General features: G+C 51.4%; 4 protein-coding genes across 4 annotated transcripts; all 4 read left to right on the top strand.

Annotated features, from left to right (window-relative positions):
* Nucleotides 1–1,692: 1,692 nt before the first annotated feature.
* On the top strand, nt 1,693–3,034 carry SETTUDRAFT_23357 (uncharacterized protein; the record flags this gene model as incomplete). Its single annotated transcript, XM_008031859.1, has 2 exons — nt 1,693–2,795; nt 2,854–3,034. The coding sequence occupies 2 exons, from the start codon at nt 1,693–1,695 to the stop codon at nt 3,032–3,034; spliced, it is 1,284 nt and encodes a 427-aa protein (XP_008030050.1).
* Nucleotides 3,035–7,639: 4,605 nt separating this feature from the next.
* Nucleotides 7,640–8,938, top strand: SETTUDRAFT_34855 (uncharacterized protein; the record flags this gene model as incomplete). The annotated part of the gene is made up of 1 exon (XM_008031929.1): nt 7,640–8,938. The coding sequence occupies one exon, from the start codon at nt 7,640–7,642 to the stop codon at nt 8,936–8,938; it is 1,299 nt and encodes a 432-aa protein (XP_008030120.1).
* A 4,079-nt stretch (nt 8,939–13,017) lies between these two features.
* Nucleotides 13,018–14,907, top strand: SETTUDRAFT_165586 (uncharacterized protein). The gene is made up of 2 exons (XM_008032235.1): nt 13,018–14,747; nt 14,808–14,907. Exon 1 carries the CDS (start codon nt 13,351–13,353, stop codon nt 14,707–14,709), a length of 1,359 nt encoding a protein of 452 aa, XP_008030426.1. The 5' UTR covers nt 13,018–13,350; the 3' UTR covers nt 14,710–14,747; nt 14,808–14,907.
* Nucleotides 14,908–15,315: 408 nt separating this feature from the next.
* Nucleotides 15,316–16,221, top strand: SETTUDRAFT_97072 (uncharacterized protein; the record flags this gene model as incomplete). The annotated part of the gene is made up of 2 exons (XM_008032234.1): nt 15,316–15,385; nt 15,743–16,221. Coding segments are annotated over 2 exons (549 nt in total), but the record flags the coding sequence as incomplete, so codon positions are not given.
* Nucleotides 16,222–16,840: the final 619 nt, after the last annotated feature.

Here is a 16,840-nt window from a genome sequence, read left to right as displayed (position 1 = left end):
AGAAGCCTGAGAGATTGATTCCTGCAGGACGCAGGGGAAGTTGGGGCATCCTAGAGTCAGAGACATGTCGAGATGGCGCCATGTCATGCGTAGCCGCCAGGCTCGACGGTGCTGTCGCGGCTTCTGCCGGTTGCATACTGTCATGGCCGTGCTGCGGCCTCCGATGGCGTTCCAACACAGTTTCCATTGGATGTAGAAACATCCAAGGCTGCCAGTGTGAATAATGCGAACCTTCTCGGCCCCACAAGACCATCCATAGAGCCTCATGCGTCGACTAAGCCTCTACAAAGGCAGACTCAAGGCAGAATCCACAGGTTCACAGCCGCTGATTTCGACCCGAAATGCTCATCCTTTGTAGTCTCGTGGGAATTTCCTTGGAGCCGTTTTGGGGGCTGAGATACAGCATCCTGACTTACATCTTTGTAGGCAGTGCAAGTTAGAGGTATATCTGAGGCAATGCCTCCTGATGAGGCTGGGAAAAAAAATCCGGACTCTTCGAATTCCCTCGGCTCGTTACGAACAGCGCGTTGGACACTCCAGGGACATTGGACGCAGCTCTGGGAGTCTTCTCGGGCCAACCCCACGCCATGTGTGGAAAACCCCTCACCTTTGCAGGTGTTCCTCCTGGAATACCCAACACTTCCACCGCAGACATGGACATTACGACGCACTGACGAATTATCGCTACCTCTGCTGCCATCGGGGATCCGGAGAACAGACGGACTTATTCTCGAGCATGATCCTGGAGTCCCTCCGACAGACAATGTCCGATCTAGGCAAACGGCGTACAAAGAGGGCCTGGAACACGTCGTTGCAGCAGGCGTCGATCGCAGTCCTCCGCTGCAGCGGAGTCAGGCTTGGCGTATGGACGAGTGCCGCGGCATTGTTTCTTGCTTTTTTCAACTGGCCCGCTGACTCTGACGCCTCTCCGTATGGTCTTTTGGCTAACACCCCAACCTTACGATGCCTCAAGGCAACAACAAGGACCAAATTGCCACCCGCGTTCGCCCAATAGCTCCACGGCAATCTATTCGAATCCAAGCTACGGCTTGGCCGGAAGCCAATCTCCTCGAATGAAGCTGTCGTATGCGTGCGCACGTACAGATGGTTCCCAGCTGTGCATGGAGTAATGTCGAGTCCTCTGGCGGCCTTTTTGCCTTTTGCCTTTTTTTTACTTTCCGACTCTTGAAACAGCGTATCTGTGCGTCATGATAGCGATCAATCCAGTCTTCTGTCGATGTAAGGTGTCCTTTAGATTGCATCTCCACTTGGTGGTGTCGTACGATGATTGTGCTATCGGCTAGCAAGTCCTCCAGGAAGACTCAAGTCCCAAGATGATTCCCATTATTTTGGACAAAGTCAAGTTTGATAAGGTCCTTCGCCGCCATGAGTTTGTTGCCACATATTTGAGCAGTACCCCACGTTCATAGCAATGCTCATCCACTTCGAACCGAAGCGTCGCTTGAGAATCACGTGAGCAACCAATCCTGTTCCATTAGCAATTGTTTTCCATGTTCCCTTGACTGACCTTAGTCTAGCATCTCCACACGTAATCACGGCCTTACCGAGCAGGCAATAGGGCCCAGTGCCGATTCATTCGCTTCATCCCTAGAGTACTGTCAAGATAACAAGCCAACCTGTTATCGACATCGTACCTGGAGATTTCGTCGATTTGTAATGACAATCCAACACATGCACCCCGAAAGCCACGCAACCGTCGACCACGACGGATCCATCCATCCAATGTACTCTGAAAGCTGCCGCATCGCCGACCCCAACGAGCCCCCGCCAGCTTACGAGCCGCCTTGTGAGAATCTCGATTCTTCCCAGGTGCATGAGCTTCCGAGTGATCGCCCTGTTGCCGAACTTCCCGCAGGGCCTTTACCTGTGGAGCTAGAAAGTCCCATGCAGCCAAGCGCCAATTCGAGCTTTGTTACCAGCCAAACGTGGCTCGGATATCCAGTCCACGAGTACGATAGCGCTTTCGAGCATGCTGCACCCCAGACGCCAGATAATCTCGAAAATTCCAGGCTGCCTTGGAGTCTAAACACCCAACAGTACTTCGTTCCGGATCCTGGTATGACAAGCTGCCAACAGTCCCAAAATTCATCGCCCATCTCGCTTGACACGCCTGGTACTGACGTAAGCTACGGCATGCAGTTTTCGTCTGGCATTGAGGTCCAAAGGAGCATGGGGTTGCCTCATGAGATTCATTCACCTTCGCAAAGCTCTTGGGCCACGCCCACCATGTCGCCCATGTCGTTAAACCTCGTTTCGCAGAACCACTGTGCATTGTCTTCCAGCGTGAGTCTTGCTGAGCAACCGCATTATTTCGCTCAAGGCTCAGGTGTTGAGCGTCCCGCATTCCATGGCGGAAATCATGTGGGATATTCCCCGTCGCCATACTCCAGTGGATCGGAAACCTGCATTGCCAGCAGCAATGTATCGCTTGCGACAGGCAGCTCCATCAAAGCCCCTTTCTCGCAAACATGGGACCAGTCGAGCATCTTGCCTGGTATTCATGAATACCAGGGGCATCGTGCATGGCAGCACCAACTCGAATACGACCTTCAAACAAGCAATACCAAGATTGCGAACCACCCGACGATGAGAGCGAGCCCATCACGACCTCCGCTGCATATCGGCCAATCGTATAATCAGCGACAATCGCCACAGCCCTACGCAGCGCGTGAAGAGCAACAATTGACCGAGGTCAATTCAAACCCCGAAACCCGGGAGGAAGCGGATGCCAGCATCATCCACTGCAGCAAATGCGATAAAGCTTTTCGTGGCAAGTACGTAACACCAAGGCAACCTTTCCCAGGTTAATGCCCAGGCTGACCACTTGAACAGATATCGCAAAGGCAATTTGAAAAGACACGATCTCGCTTTCCACAACCCGCTGGCGTCGGCCGTGGGAAAGGCATGTCGTGTTTGCAAGCGAGCCTATAACCGAGCAGACGCCACCAAGAAACACGAGTGGAAGAAACACCGTTTGCCCGATGCGAGGCCAAAGAAACGGAATGCAAACTAGTGCTGGACGCAGTTCATGTGATCGGCTACGATATCCGTGTATCGTGGCGCAGATCAGGAGCTGGTAATTCTCCCATCCGGTCGCTTGCGACCGTAAGTATCTTTTCGGCTTTGATAGCCTCGACGCTGGTTTACGTAGTTGGAGCGATCCCGAGTGGCTCGCACAGGACAGAGTCTTGCAGTAATGTCTTAGTACTTTCAGTAATACCAATACTTTTCTCTACCATGAAGACGGTAAATTGAGAGGTGGCGCCTTTGTGAATACGTGAATACGGCTGTGTAGCCGAGTCTCCGGATTGTCGCGTCGAGGCGTGAGGCTCTTACGTAGCCAATCAGTTCCAAGGTGGTAAATGCTGCCGTGTGATGTCATGAGAGTCGACGCCGCAGGCCACCCTATAGATGCATACGGGCCTAGAAGAGCCGGGGTGAGGTGCAGTATCGAATGCACAAATGTCCAAAATACGAACATCCAGGTTTCTATTTGTGCAACGCTGCAGCAGTATACCCAAAGACCCACCGGCCAGGTGAGATGTCCAAATATGGCATCCAATCAAGCAGTCTGGTTTCAAGACCCATGTGGTCTGCATGTAAAGTACGGAGAGGGAGGGGGCGGCCGAGCTTGCACTTGCTCCACATGCATGCATTCTAATGCATCAACGGTGCTCATGGTAGCATGCCACAGCCAACCTTCGGTCTGCCATACTATCAGGCAACTTGAAAATTTCCAGCTTGTATGAATATGGGCGGGTTGGCAGAGCCTGTTAATCAATCACCTGTTTCAGCCCTCATCAGGCAAGAAATCGGAAGGATCTTGGGTGTTTGGGCCGGCCTAGGCTCCATTGTCTTGGTGGTTCCGACTCTGTACGTCGCAGCGTATAACTCAAAGAGGAAAAAAAGTGCGTCGCGGATGTATTTGGCTGCAATCCATCTACCAGTTCATCGGGCCGCCTGGGAATAGGGACACCGGTTATGTGACGTTGGGCATTGGTATGTGTTGTGCGCAGTCAGACCGTGATGCACGGCGCACGAGTCGTGATCCATAGGATTTTGCTACTAGTGGATGCAATCTTGCCTTCCTCCCCGTGGACTATTAGGATTGGGTAGTTATGGTTGCAGGGATTCGTGATAGACGTCACTTCCGGTGACAGATGGGATCGTCTATAGCGCAAATAGGCTTCAAAGTTAGTCACAAGCCCTATCTCACGGGTGTGTCGATGGCAGACGTATGTATGCGTGCAGAAACGCCATAGTACACAATGGATACTCGAGGTCTCCATTTCTTTCCAAAGGCCGAGTGTGTGATCAACTCTATCAGTTGTGTTTGTGCGTGTACTGTGGGTGATGCAGGTTCGTTGGGCACATTGGATTGAGACCCAATGACACCGAATTGTATGCTAGCTCATTGAACAAGGCCTGCGCTGGGCCTTCAAACTGTATGCAGGTGTTACTTCGTAAGTAGACACCTTACTCCCTGCTCGAGGCAAATGAACCCGTGCACATGTACACTTCCTCTCTACTTGGCCAGCAAGACACGGTTGGGCCGCATCTGATGTGGTGAATCAATGCCAATTGGCACCAACGTCACCGACACTTTGCATGCATCCCAAATGTCTGGATTTTGAAGAAATGAATGGCGGTGAACCCCACGGCCAGGCTGACATGGGCGTTTTGTATTGGCGAGGCGACAACAAGAGCGGCGACGAGTCTTGGCGGATGGGTTGAGGGTTAAGTGCTGTTATCTATGCGGCTCTGCTCCCAAAACTCAGTGATTATACAGTTTTGACGAAAGACAAGGTTGGGCCAGCAACATAGATACCCAAATCCCGCGCCGGCCCGAGTTACGGGAAAGATCCAACTCGTGCCATGACCCGGATGTTGTTACGAGGCGCTGGTATTGTGTGAAGACTTGAGCAGCTGATACGCCCCGAGCGTGTCATCCAACCAGATATGCGATGCGCTGTTCGGCAAGCATGATTATACACTCTTCTTTCAAAGAGCTGTCCAAAGATGTGAAATCTATGCTCGGAGGTTGAGGTACGCAGCTTGTGAATGGATGTGACGGTTCAGCGATACATAAAACAGCCAACTGGTATTGGTTTCTGATTAGACGCCGCACTGGGCTAGATGGTGGCACAACGTCCTGCGGGGCCAACCTTGGATGGGATCTTCTGTCCACGTGTTTGGTTTTGCACCTATCTGCCACTCCCGTGATGTGGTATCTTTGCCGCAAACTCATACGGATGCGTAATTGCGCCGTAGGCGCCTGAAGCGATGAGGCTGAAAATTATGGCTGGCGAGACGTTTCCATCTTCTGCAGATCCATGTTTCACGGCGGTTCAGATACCAACTGCGCCATGCTGACTCTTCGCTCTGAACCCGACATTTGCTACTTGACGGCAGAGGTTTGTGATTTCCCCATCCTTTCCAGCGAAAAATTGGGGTAGCTTGTCTCCTTAATTCATCGGATACGTGTTGGCGCACAGGATTGACACATGCCGGCTTTGTGGGGGGGTAACCGAGTTGTGGCTTTTGACCAACCACTCTGCGCACCTGAGCAGTTCGTGTGAATGCGCAAGCAATTAAAACCCCCACAAGAGAACGAAGATGGGGAATGGCCGCATGCACCTCGCTCCAAGGAGTAAAGATAACTGCAGACTAGTCGAGTGAGGAAGACTCGCGCCAACTGTGTGAAAAGACTTGGTTCGCATGGGAGCGGCATTTCTAGCTGCTCGATCGCGGCGCAGCCAGCCGTGTCGCAGGCATGGCGTGTCGCCCGCTACCGAGGCAGGGATGTAGCTCGAGTCCATCTCGTGCGGGGATTCACTCGCAGTGTTTGAACCGAATGCAAAGCAGTCCTGCCTCTGATAAAAAGATGGGTGTGGTAAGAAGCGGCATGTGTTGGTGGTGCGGATTGCGAGCTCTTGCTGCATCATACCAGTTGTCTGGTTGGATTGGCAGGATATGCTATGTATGCATTCTGGCACTGGTGCTAGACGTGGCTGCGAGCGCGGAGCTGTCGATTCTGCATGACAGCTCCGCATGGTGTGGTATGGCTGCATGGCATATGCACCTCCATTTAGATCATTGCGAGGGCATAGCGCTCTGGAAAGTCAATGAAAAGGAGCTGCACCCCAGAATGTGAAGGTTCCTTGGTGTGTACTCAAATCGTCTCGAAGCATACCCTTAAACGGGGGACAACAGCAGCCATGTGTCCTTGCCTGTACATACGTCGCATACGTGGCTACCGTAGCCGCCTTTTTTGCCTTGTCCCGATGCGAGGGGTTCTGCTATGGCTTGAGCGCTTCCGTGTTCTCCCATAGCTATTGGGCCTTGCGATGAGGGTTATTCGCACACTGCCCAGTTTTATTTTCCCAATCACCATCGTCCTACACCGACTCTCTGATCTTTCTCCACCATTGGTGCGGCCTGGTTGTATCTCAGCATTGGCTTCCTCGCGATATCGTCATAAGAAGGCAACCGATTTTGCAGGGGTTGACGCGGTGCTGGACGCGCTACTTGCGGAGCCCGCCATCCCGGAGGACGCGCCCAAGGTAAGTGATTTCGTTGAGGACAGCCCAGCACACTGCTTCAAAAGCCCCTCGAGTTCACTGACAGATTCGACTCTTTGATAGTTCAAAATCGAGATACCCCTCATCCATCGTCCCCTATTTTCCGAGTCCGAAGAGTGAGGCCCACGTACCGCGCCGCCGCACACGACGCACTTGTAGCTCTTCGTCAACCTTCCACCTTCTTGATCCTCATCATCTTCAACGACATCCCTTTCCGCTTTGCCGCTACAGCTGCGCCCGGTCGTCTAGGGGAACGTATCCAATAGTCTATGCGAGGTCGAGGAACTCTTACTCTGCAGATAGAAGAGCGAGGCTTAGGCTGGGCGTCAGGTGCACTAGGCCTGAGTAGAAGTCTTCTGGATCGACTAGTATGTCCCTTCTTGCTACCTCTCCCTACACAAGCTCACCACATAAGAGTAGTACCCGTTGTTGACGCCGCCGAACGAACCGTGAACCCTAGCGAGCAAACTGTAAATCGATCAAGCCCTCAACGCCTCCCGCCACCCGCCAGAGCCTTTCCAGTCTGGATCGAATACCACATCAGAAGTGGGTGGATAGGGCGTTGGACAACCTTGTTCGGTCACTGGCTTGTAGCTTAGTGATCGCCGCCAAGAGTCTGCCGGCGCGGAGGTCCATCGCTCGACCAAGCGTCGTATCCTGAGCTGCCATTGTGCTCTGAGGTACTTGAAGCCTCCTTGGTTGACCGTTCACGGATTTCAGAAGGCCTTCTCTTAATACCCAGCAGCTGCGCTCCAACAGCACCTCCTCCTCTTCATCCCTCTCTTCATCCTCTTCCTCTTCCTCTTCCTCTTCCTCTTCCTCTTCCTCTTCCTCTTCCTCTTCCTCTTCCTCTTAGCATCTTCTTACTTTCTCCCCTCCTCTTCCTCATCCTCCTCTCCATCTCTTGCTCATCCTCTTTTCCATCCTCTTTTCCATCTCTTCTCCATCCTCTGAGCATCCTCTTACTTTCTCCCCTCCTCTTCCTCATCATCTTTATCATCTTCATCATCGCCTTGCCAACACCAATAATTATCGAGATGGAGAACGAGAACATGGACATGGATGGGTCGAGGTACCACGACCCATACCAAGCCTTCCCTTCCTATGGCACCGATGAGACTAGGGTTCTAGGCCCCTATTACGTCCCTCGGGCATCGACCCAACAGCATGGCGGCCGGGCCAACCTTGCTTTGATGCAGAATGCCCATGCAGGATCTACCCACCACGATCATCATGCGAGATCGGAAAGTTGTTCGATTGAGCCAGTGCCTGCAGATGCAGAAGACCAGGTCCCAGACTTGCTTCAGCAAGACGATCTGTACCAATTTAGTAATTTCAATCTAGCACAGGAAACTGGTCCAGCTTACCACCGACTTGATGGCACTTCCCGCAGTGACTTGGAAAACATGTCACTGTTTTCTGGTCACCTCAACCAGCAACTGGGGTCCGGGATGGATGCTACACCATACAACCAACAAGATGGTCAGTCCTCCACGGAGGCAACCTCGAGTGCAATGATGGTCGCACGGAGTGCGATGTTCAGCGCAATGCCACTTGTCCGGAATTCAGAGCCTTGGAACCCCGTAGGTGCCGTCCAAGGCGGACGGCCTAACCCATACACCGGGCTGATGCCGATGGGCGTTGAGCAATACCCTTCGAACACAACACGCTCGACGTCCGCTCCTAACAACTCTGGCTGGGGTCCTTCAACGCAAAGTGATTTCGGAACCCCACTGTCGTCCATGAATTATTCACATGACTCCATGACCAATGTTATGCCAAGAGAGCATGTGCCCCTTTACCAACACGCCCCTTTCCCAGGTCAAATGGAAACCCCTATCTCTTATCAGCCCGGCTCTTCCGTGTCTCCTTTGAACGCCTTCCACACTTCCGGACCAAGAGCTGGAATACCAACAGACTTTCGAGGATATCCCAACATATACACCCGGTCAGAGCCCGGCTATCCGTCGCATTCACGAAAACGCAGACAAATGTCTCATGCGCCATCCCAGATCACAGAGGCTTCTACGCCTGGTACTGCATCCAACTATACCGACGAGGTTTTGGAATGTAGATACCCTGGTTGCGATTCCACCTTTAGCGGTAAATGGGCGGGAGGCAACAGATCGAGACATGAGAAGGGATCTCATCATGATCTCGGGCCGTTGGAATGTGAGCATAGTACATGCAAAAAAACATTCCAACGGTCGGATGCTCGCAGGAAGCATTACAAAGCGCACCACCCAGAACTCTTGTTTGGAAGTGCATCGGCACGGCGTTCGAGAGGCAGAGTCCAAGATATGGACTTGAAAGACATCTCCGCTTGGTCGAGATAGGCTCTCCTCGGCAACAGTGCCCCTCAAAACTAATCCTTCTCTTTCTTTGTGTCCTTCTCTTGCTCTCTTTGGTTGTCAACGATTCCACTGTGGGCTGGCTTCATACCTCCCAACACATGGCACTACGTCTCTTTCCTATGTCTTGGACGATCCAACACACATCATGTCTGGCATGCTCCACCCATGCTATTTCCTTTGTCTTTTAGAACGTAGGCAGGCTGCTGCCTAATCCGAACACCATCACGCATTCGTTGCTCCGTGCAAAGGGGTCTTTCTTTTGTATTTTCTTTTGTCGGCGTTCGGTATACGTTTGCGACAGGCCTTCTTCGTGGGGCTGCAAGTCTAAGCAAGTCTGAGCAAGTCGTTGCTGGGGGAAAGCTGGGCAGGCAATGCTAGAAATGTTTCTTGCCGAGAGAGGCCGTCAGCACACACGTGCAAAGCAGGCAGCACTTGTTGTGCTGCGTCAGCATGTCAAGAAGCTATCTCGACCAGTTTGGATGTATGTACAGAGCCCGCCTGAGACGTCGAAGTATGAAATGCTGATGAGGGGAACAGGTGAGGAAGAAGTGAGGTAGTCGGGCAGACTAAAGGTGCGATGTGGAGCTTGGGGCACGTATCCATCCAGGGTCCAGGGTCGGCGAGGATCATTCTCTTCAAGCTAACGGAGCCCAACGACGATCAAGAGGACCGACGTGGGCCCAGCAAGGCGCAACCATGTCCATATTATCGCTAATACCTGGCGTATCCTATCAGCAACAGCAGGGCAGCCTATCACCACACACAGCCTCGCCCAACGAGAACCACGCAGGATTGAACGCGCAAACAAGATTTGGACCAATACATCGTCCTGGTAGTCAAGGCTTTGAAGAAGAAGAGCTGCCTACGGGACGATACATGGGGTGAACCCCAGGGTGCGTCCCAGTTTGAGTGTCGGTGCGTTTCACACCCATGCTTGGAGCTGCTCTCGAAAACGCGACCTAAGAGTCAGTATGGGTCTGCTTCCGCAACATTTTCTTCTCGGGTATTGACGGGTATTGTGTTAATTTGTAGTTTTCGTTCAGTCTGTTGTGGGATGTCGGGTTCGTCGTTGCCCTAGAGTCGGTGAGCATGGAGCGGCAAGGAAGAGCTAGGGGGTAGAAGGCTATATATGAAAGCACAGGGACTATCGTATCGATGCCTGGAGTGGCGTCCGGTCTCGTTTAGTCGACTCGAATAGTTGGTATCGACGGGAAGGGCTATGCTGCCTAGAAGGATTCATTGGTTCAACGCTTATAACACCATGTCACCCCACGGTCTTCTTACCTTGTTCGTGATCATAGTGACATCCAATCATCACTATAGAAGGACATGGAAGTCTTTTGCCGCTTGGCTAGGAGGCATGCTTTCCTCAAAACAGGCGTAGCCGCTTCTCCGAACATGCTGAAAAAAAATTCCAAGAACTTTGCCACATATGTGTATGGGAAGCCAATTCCATGTGATCAACAGTGGCAATAGAAGATAGGAGATGGTATTGGCGGAGCTTGACAGCTGAGTATTCGGATACAGTCCTGTTTAGAGCACCATTCAGCTGAAAACGTTGCTCACTTTTATGCTCACTTGCTGAACTTACAGCCAGCCCCAACGCTGACCATCTCCTTATACCAGACATCGTCAGCATTAGTAGACGGAGGAAAAAAGATGCCGTGATGCCGAAAATGGCCACCCGAGATTTTTCTGGATGCAAAACTGGAGTAGTGTTCCTACACAAGCGATGTGCATACGCTAACGCCACTCGGTGGCTGTGTCGAAGTCATGAAAATAACGTTCTGGTCTGCTTCGGTGATGCCGTCCGAGTCGCCACTTTTATGACAAACCCCCTGAACTCAAACTGGTGAATCGGATTATCTATCTTTCCCAACAACATTTTTGATGACGTTTAGCAGCGTGGTGTGACTGTTCTTGGGTGATGGTGTTAGCGTCGCCCTGTATATGCACGTTGTTGTGCATGTCTCTTACGGGCGATCAAACGCCAAGTTCAAGCAACAGGTTTACTTCTTTGGATTGAAATTATAATGCGCATTGCAAAGTACTTTTTTTTTCGCTTGATTTAGGGGTTTCTGTAGATGGGAAAATATTCCATAGAAATGAGAACTGCCAAGGCGCACGGCATAAACAATCAAGAACTCCAGAGAGCATAATTAAAAGGAGTAAATGTGAAACGGGAGAATCCGTGTGCTCGAGTGATCACTAACACCTTATGACCACGTCCAAAGCTATACCTTCAGCTCAAGGACACCGATGTTAAAATGAGCATGACAGCCCAAACAACGCCCGTTTTTTCTTCTATCAACGCCATGTCTTCTCAAGGCTTGAACAGCAGCCTATAGTAGTTAGAAGTACTAGCTTTGATTGGTAACACTTGAAACACCTTTAGCAACCTGTACCACACCAACATAGCTTAGAGGTTTCTGTAACAGCATATCGATCGCATCGCATAAAATGGGCTGCAAATCAGAGTCTTGGCGATGGGCTTCACTCCCAGATGAGCTGGCAAACGCGTGTGTAACGGGGCGTCTTTCACAGTAATTCATGACTAAAATTACCCTGTGCCACGTTGGGATCTTCCAAATAGCAATCATGAGTCTTTGAACTTGTGATACCGCTTGCATGAGGTATGGGTTGGGCAGCGAGGATTGGGTGTTGGGCCATGTTAAGAAGAAAAAACCAAGTTTTAGCCCACCCTGTCGGTAGTGTGCCATATCAGAACTCAAACTCAATAACCCAGTGTTCGTAGAGGCCCCTGCAGGTTGGCTGCAAGATCGCGTGGTCCTGCATGGTACAACACATCAGTTGTGCTGCACATCGTCACACGCAAAAGGAACTGGAAATATTGGCATGACTGGACGTCGGATAGTGTTAGAGTCAAAGACGGCTTGAATGCATCTACCCGACATTGCAAGTCATGGCTCTGCTTTATCGTTTTCTTTTTTGTCTAAATTTCGGTAAGTACGGATGCGATAAGCGGTGTAGCATCAAGATTTGCCAGGTCATCTTATCGAACAATCAACCCTACACTTCAATCATGGTAATATCACCTTGTAAATCGAAGCATATCATGTAGAATCGCGATTTCTGGCTCTCTGGAGGGTTTGCATGCACCCACAACAGGTCTTGACAGCTCAGTATATCTGAGTCAAGCTCCTACCTATGACCAGGGCCAAGCAGACGCTCGAAACAGAGTCCCACAGAGTCTATGGAGGATCAAACCACTGTCAACCTGACACACCTGATACACTTCACACAATGCCAGCGCGACATCCAACGCCTGCCCTCTTGGGCCCCATCGATTACTGTCAGCGTGTAGGGCGTGTGCGCTTATGCCATTTCCCAGAACGAGACAAAGGCGGTTAGTAAGATTTCGAGGCCGCTCCTGCGAGTCAGCATATTGCCCTAAAGGGTCTTACATGCAGTAAACCGTCGATGACTTCGCAAGTTGACATGCGATAGGATCAGCTCAGGATGCCCATAAACAGCTATATTTGGGTGCGTACACCAGCAGGGCCCCCCCTTGCCCCCTTTCCAACCGGTGGTCGTTGGGCGGGAAAAAGCAAATAACCGAGACATGCGAAACGTGAGCGCAAGTGCAGAGAGCAGCAAGTCAGTACAATTTGTATCCAAGCTGGCGGGAAATTTCTGCCTGATATCAGCTTGTGTCGCAGTGTGGGTGATTGCAGGGAGCAAGCAAGAGCGCCAAATCACGTTATCATATTAGAGACTACCTGGATTGAAGATGTTATCTAGCAGGACTTTCTAGATTGACTTTAGACCCAAATAATGAACAACAGACAACAAGAATGTTTTTCTCATTCAAAACCCCTGTCGACAGCTGGAATATCCTTAAATCTTTACTTACAGGAGAACCGAATCACGATTTACTTATCCCCTTCCAAAATAGCAGGATAGTACAACATCACAAGTCACAAGTTAAGAGCAACATGTTCCCACCCAAGCACGTACCACACAAAGTGACACAGTACAACGTCAACAGCAGGAATACAACGCATCGGTATTTGGGCCATCGGAATGCGTCGGAATAGGTCGGAATGCCAACGCAATGCCTATCAAGCCACCCAACAAGCGGGGGGCGAGTTACTTATGCACTCCGCATCCAGGCCAGCGGGCCCTCGCACTACTGTATCTGGTATCTGTGGAGGCAAGCAACACGCCAACAGTGAGTCACAATGCAGAACACTATCGAGGCATTGGTTCCCATGTCTACACCGGAATACCGAAATAGCAATACCGAGATCAGCGGACGTCGAACGGGGCGTACACTCGGTCGGCGGGGTGTAAGTACTTATAATCACAGCCGTATTTCCAGAGCTTTTAATTTTGATCTGAACTACGATTACACACTTGGATAATAGGTGATCATGTCTTCGACTGCCGGTCCTGCAACGAGCGGACATGCCACGGCGCAGTCGGCAGTCTCAGCAGCGACAGCGCGTTTCACAACGCGGAACCCAGAGAGCTGGAGACTGCACCAAGAAGCCAGCAAGCAGCTACCCGGGGGCAATACCCGCAGCGTGCTGCACACAGCGCCGTTTCCCGTGTTCCTCAAGAGCGGGAAAGGGCATCAGGTCACGTCTGAAGACGGGCATACATACACGGATCTGGTGGGCGAATTCACGGCTGCACTGTACGGACACTCGCAGCCTGTGATCCAGGCCGCGCTCATTGATACTATCAATGCTGTTGGACTCAACCTGGGCGGTACGACGACGCTGGAAACGAGACATGCGGCTTTGATTTGTGCGCGCTACGGCCTCGATCTCATCCGCTTTACAAACTCAGGAACGGAAGCAAATCTCCATGCTATACAGGGCGCACGCCGTTTTACTGGGAAGAGAAAGGTGGTTGTGTTTGGGGGCGGGTATCACGGGGGCTGCTATAATTTTCCGGAGAACCAGCCTGCGGAGAACTGTGTGGACAGGGACGACTGGATCATTGCAGAGTTCAACGATGTTGAAGATGCGAGGAAGAAGATCGAAGAGTCGGAAGATGTGGCGGCGGTGCTTGTAGAGGGCATGCAAGGGCGAGGCCCATGTCTTGTTGGAACCCGTGACTTTCTGCACCAGGTCCAAGCTTCGGCGAAGAAAGTCGGTGCCGTCTTCATTTTCGACGAGGTGCAGACAAGCCGCTTGGCACCGGGCGGTCTGCAGGAGCTTGTGGGACTGAAGCCTGATATCACTACCTTGGGCAAGTTCCTGGGTGGCGGCATCGCCTTTGGCGCTTTTGGAGGACGCGAAAATCTCATGTGGGTGTATGATCCGAGAGATAACAGCTCAATGGGTCACTCTGGGACTTTTAACAACAACACGCTTGGCATGGCAGCGGGATACACAGGCCTGGCAAGCGTGTACACGCCTGATGTCTGTCGTGACTTCAACGCAATGGGAGACGAGTTCCGGCGGCGCCTCCAAGCCCTCTCACAGGGCACGAAAATGACCGTCACAGGCCTTGGGACCATCCTGGGAATCCATTTCCTGCATGACGGTAGGAAGGAATTGAGGAATGGCCGGGATCGCGACGCAGATGCCGACTTGAGTACGCTCCTCTGGATGGAAATGATGGAGGCTGGCTTCTGGATTACGAACCGTGGCAGCATAGCAGTCATCTTGGGGACGCCCTGGGAGGAGCTGGAGCGGTTTATAGATTGCGTGGACGCGTTTCTGCAGAGACACGGAGGCCTGGTGGAGGTGCGGGCGAGTGGGCGTGACGAGCGGCTTTGATCCTCATGGTCGGTTTGCGGTGACGTGAGAGTTATTTGGTGAGTAAGACGGCGTGCACATATCGTGGACGGCGCTGATTCAACATGGTATACGTATAGCAGTAATACGAGGATAGGGCCGCCCCGGTCTAATAGATGCGATTCGTGTAATGAGTTTGAGCCATCAGGTCTGACGAGTTAGCGGGGGGATGGCTGTTGGTGGAGTGATATCCTTATGTGATCTACACGTACGGAGGTGCCTTTCAAAAGTTCTGTCTGACGCTAATCTCGGCCCTTCGGCGCAATTCTTCTTGGCGCAACCCCCACCTTTAAGCTAAGCTGTTAATTAGTTGTAGTTATCTATCTACTTAGTACTATGGCTCCTAATACTAATTCTTACACCCGTGTCTTAATTGTAACGTTGAAGTCACCTCCTATTGGCAAGTCAACGTCATAGATCTTAGAGCTGACTAGTGTTAATCCTTGTACGGTCAATCGTATCTATAGTAGAGCTATCGCTGCTGGCTTTGAGCTAAACGTTCTCCCTCTCAAGATCCTTCCACAGCACGTTCAAGATGCCCCTCGCTCTGGCAGGCCTGCTAAGCAGACAGAGGAGGTGAAGGAGTAGATATTTCAACAAGTACGACGCGATAGATATGGACGAGAGAAGAGCTGCGCTGACCTTGCTGGTGCGCTCAGTCTCCAAGGAGTCGAAATCTCTGCCTCTACCGTCTGGAGGGTATTAAGAGAAGCGGGATACAAGAAGACTAAGCCAACGAGGAAGCCTGGGTTGACACAGGAGATGAGGAGTGCTCGTCTTAGATGGGCGATTGACCACAAGGACTAGACGTTAGAGGACTGGAAGAATGTCATCTGGACAGACGAGACGTCCGTGGTGATCAACTACTGACGTGGGGGCTATAGGATCTGGAGAAAAGCAGACGAGAGAGTAGTTAAGAGCTGTATCCGTGAGAGGTGGAAGGGATACTCTAAGTTTATGTTCTAGGGCTGCTTCTCGTATGACAGGAAAGGTCCATGCCATATCTACTAGCTAGAGACGAAGGCAGAGAAAGAGGATGCTGCTCGGAAGATTGAGCAGCTAAACGCTGAGCTTGAACCTCTACAGAGAGAGGAGTGGGAGCTGTCAGAGTCTATGAGGAGGACAGGGCTGCGCAACAAGCCTGGCAGAAAACCTCAATGGAGATGGACAGAGAATACAGGCAAGCTGGTGCGTAAGCCTGGAGGTGGTATAGACTGGTGGAGATATCAGAACTGTATTCTGATACCAAAGCTGATTCCTTTCGCCAAAGAGTGCCTCCAAGATAGACCTCAGACTGTCGTGATGGAAGATAAGGCACCTGCCCACGCCCACCACTATCAGAGTGTGATCTATAGTCTGCACGACGTCGAGAGACTACTCTGGTGTGGCAACTCGCCAGACTGTAACTGTATTGAGCCGTGCTGGTTCTATATAAAGAGAGAGACTACGAAGAAAGGAGCTCCACAGTCAAGGGCTGAGGCAGTTAGAGTCTAGCAGAATTGCTAGAGAGACCTTTCTCAACTTAAGATCCAAGCTTGGATTAAGCGGATTCTTATTCATGTCTAAAAGATAATTAAGCTACAAGGTGGTAATGAGTATATAGAGGGAAGAGACAAGCCTCGACTAAGGCGGCCGTACTTCGGCTGAATTGTTCTTGGCAGACAGAACTTTTGAAAGGCACCTCCGTACATGTGGGATTTGACGGTGGCTAGCTGTGCTCTAGACTCCGACGTCATATCACGACGCAACATAATCAATCTCGAGGTGCCACGACATGGCCGTTGATGTATGCAAGCATGCTGCATGCTGCAGGGCGCATAGGAACAAGGCCAATCACAGCTACGCCAAAGTCACCGCCATTCTACCAAACTATCAGCCATAGACATCACCAACTTCGAGTTTTCTGGAAACCGCTAGAAAAGCACGCTATCTAGGAGAACCGACCACAGCAACACACACCAACTTCGAGTTTTCTGGAAACCGCTAGGAAAGCACGCTATCTAGGAGAACCGACCACGAGGAATCGACTAACAGCACTTTTAACACCTGCAGCTAAGGCGCTAGCGCGCAGTAGGGAGAAGAGGAGGCCTTCCTTCGTTATCTCACGCCTGTG

Source organism: Exserohilum turcica (assembly GCF_000359705.1).
Source record: "Exserohilum turcica Et28A unplaced genomic scaffold SETTUscaffold_7, whole genome shotgun sequence".
NCBI lineage: Eukaryota > Fungi > Ascomycota > Dothideomycetes > Pleosporales > Pleosporaceae > Exserohilum > Exserohilum turcicum.
The sequence above is the reverse complement of the archived record's forward strand: the minus strand, read 5'-3'. Positions and strand labels throughout refer to the sequence as shown.

Excerpts from the sequence above, each read along its gene's own strand:
- SETTUDRAFT_165586 (XM_008032235.1), top strand. The coding sequence starts at position 13,351 with ATGTCTTCGACTGCCGGTCCTGCAACGAGCGGACATGCCACGGCGCAG.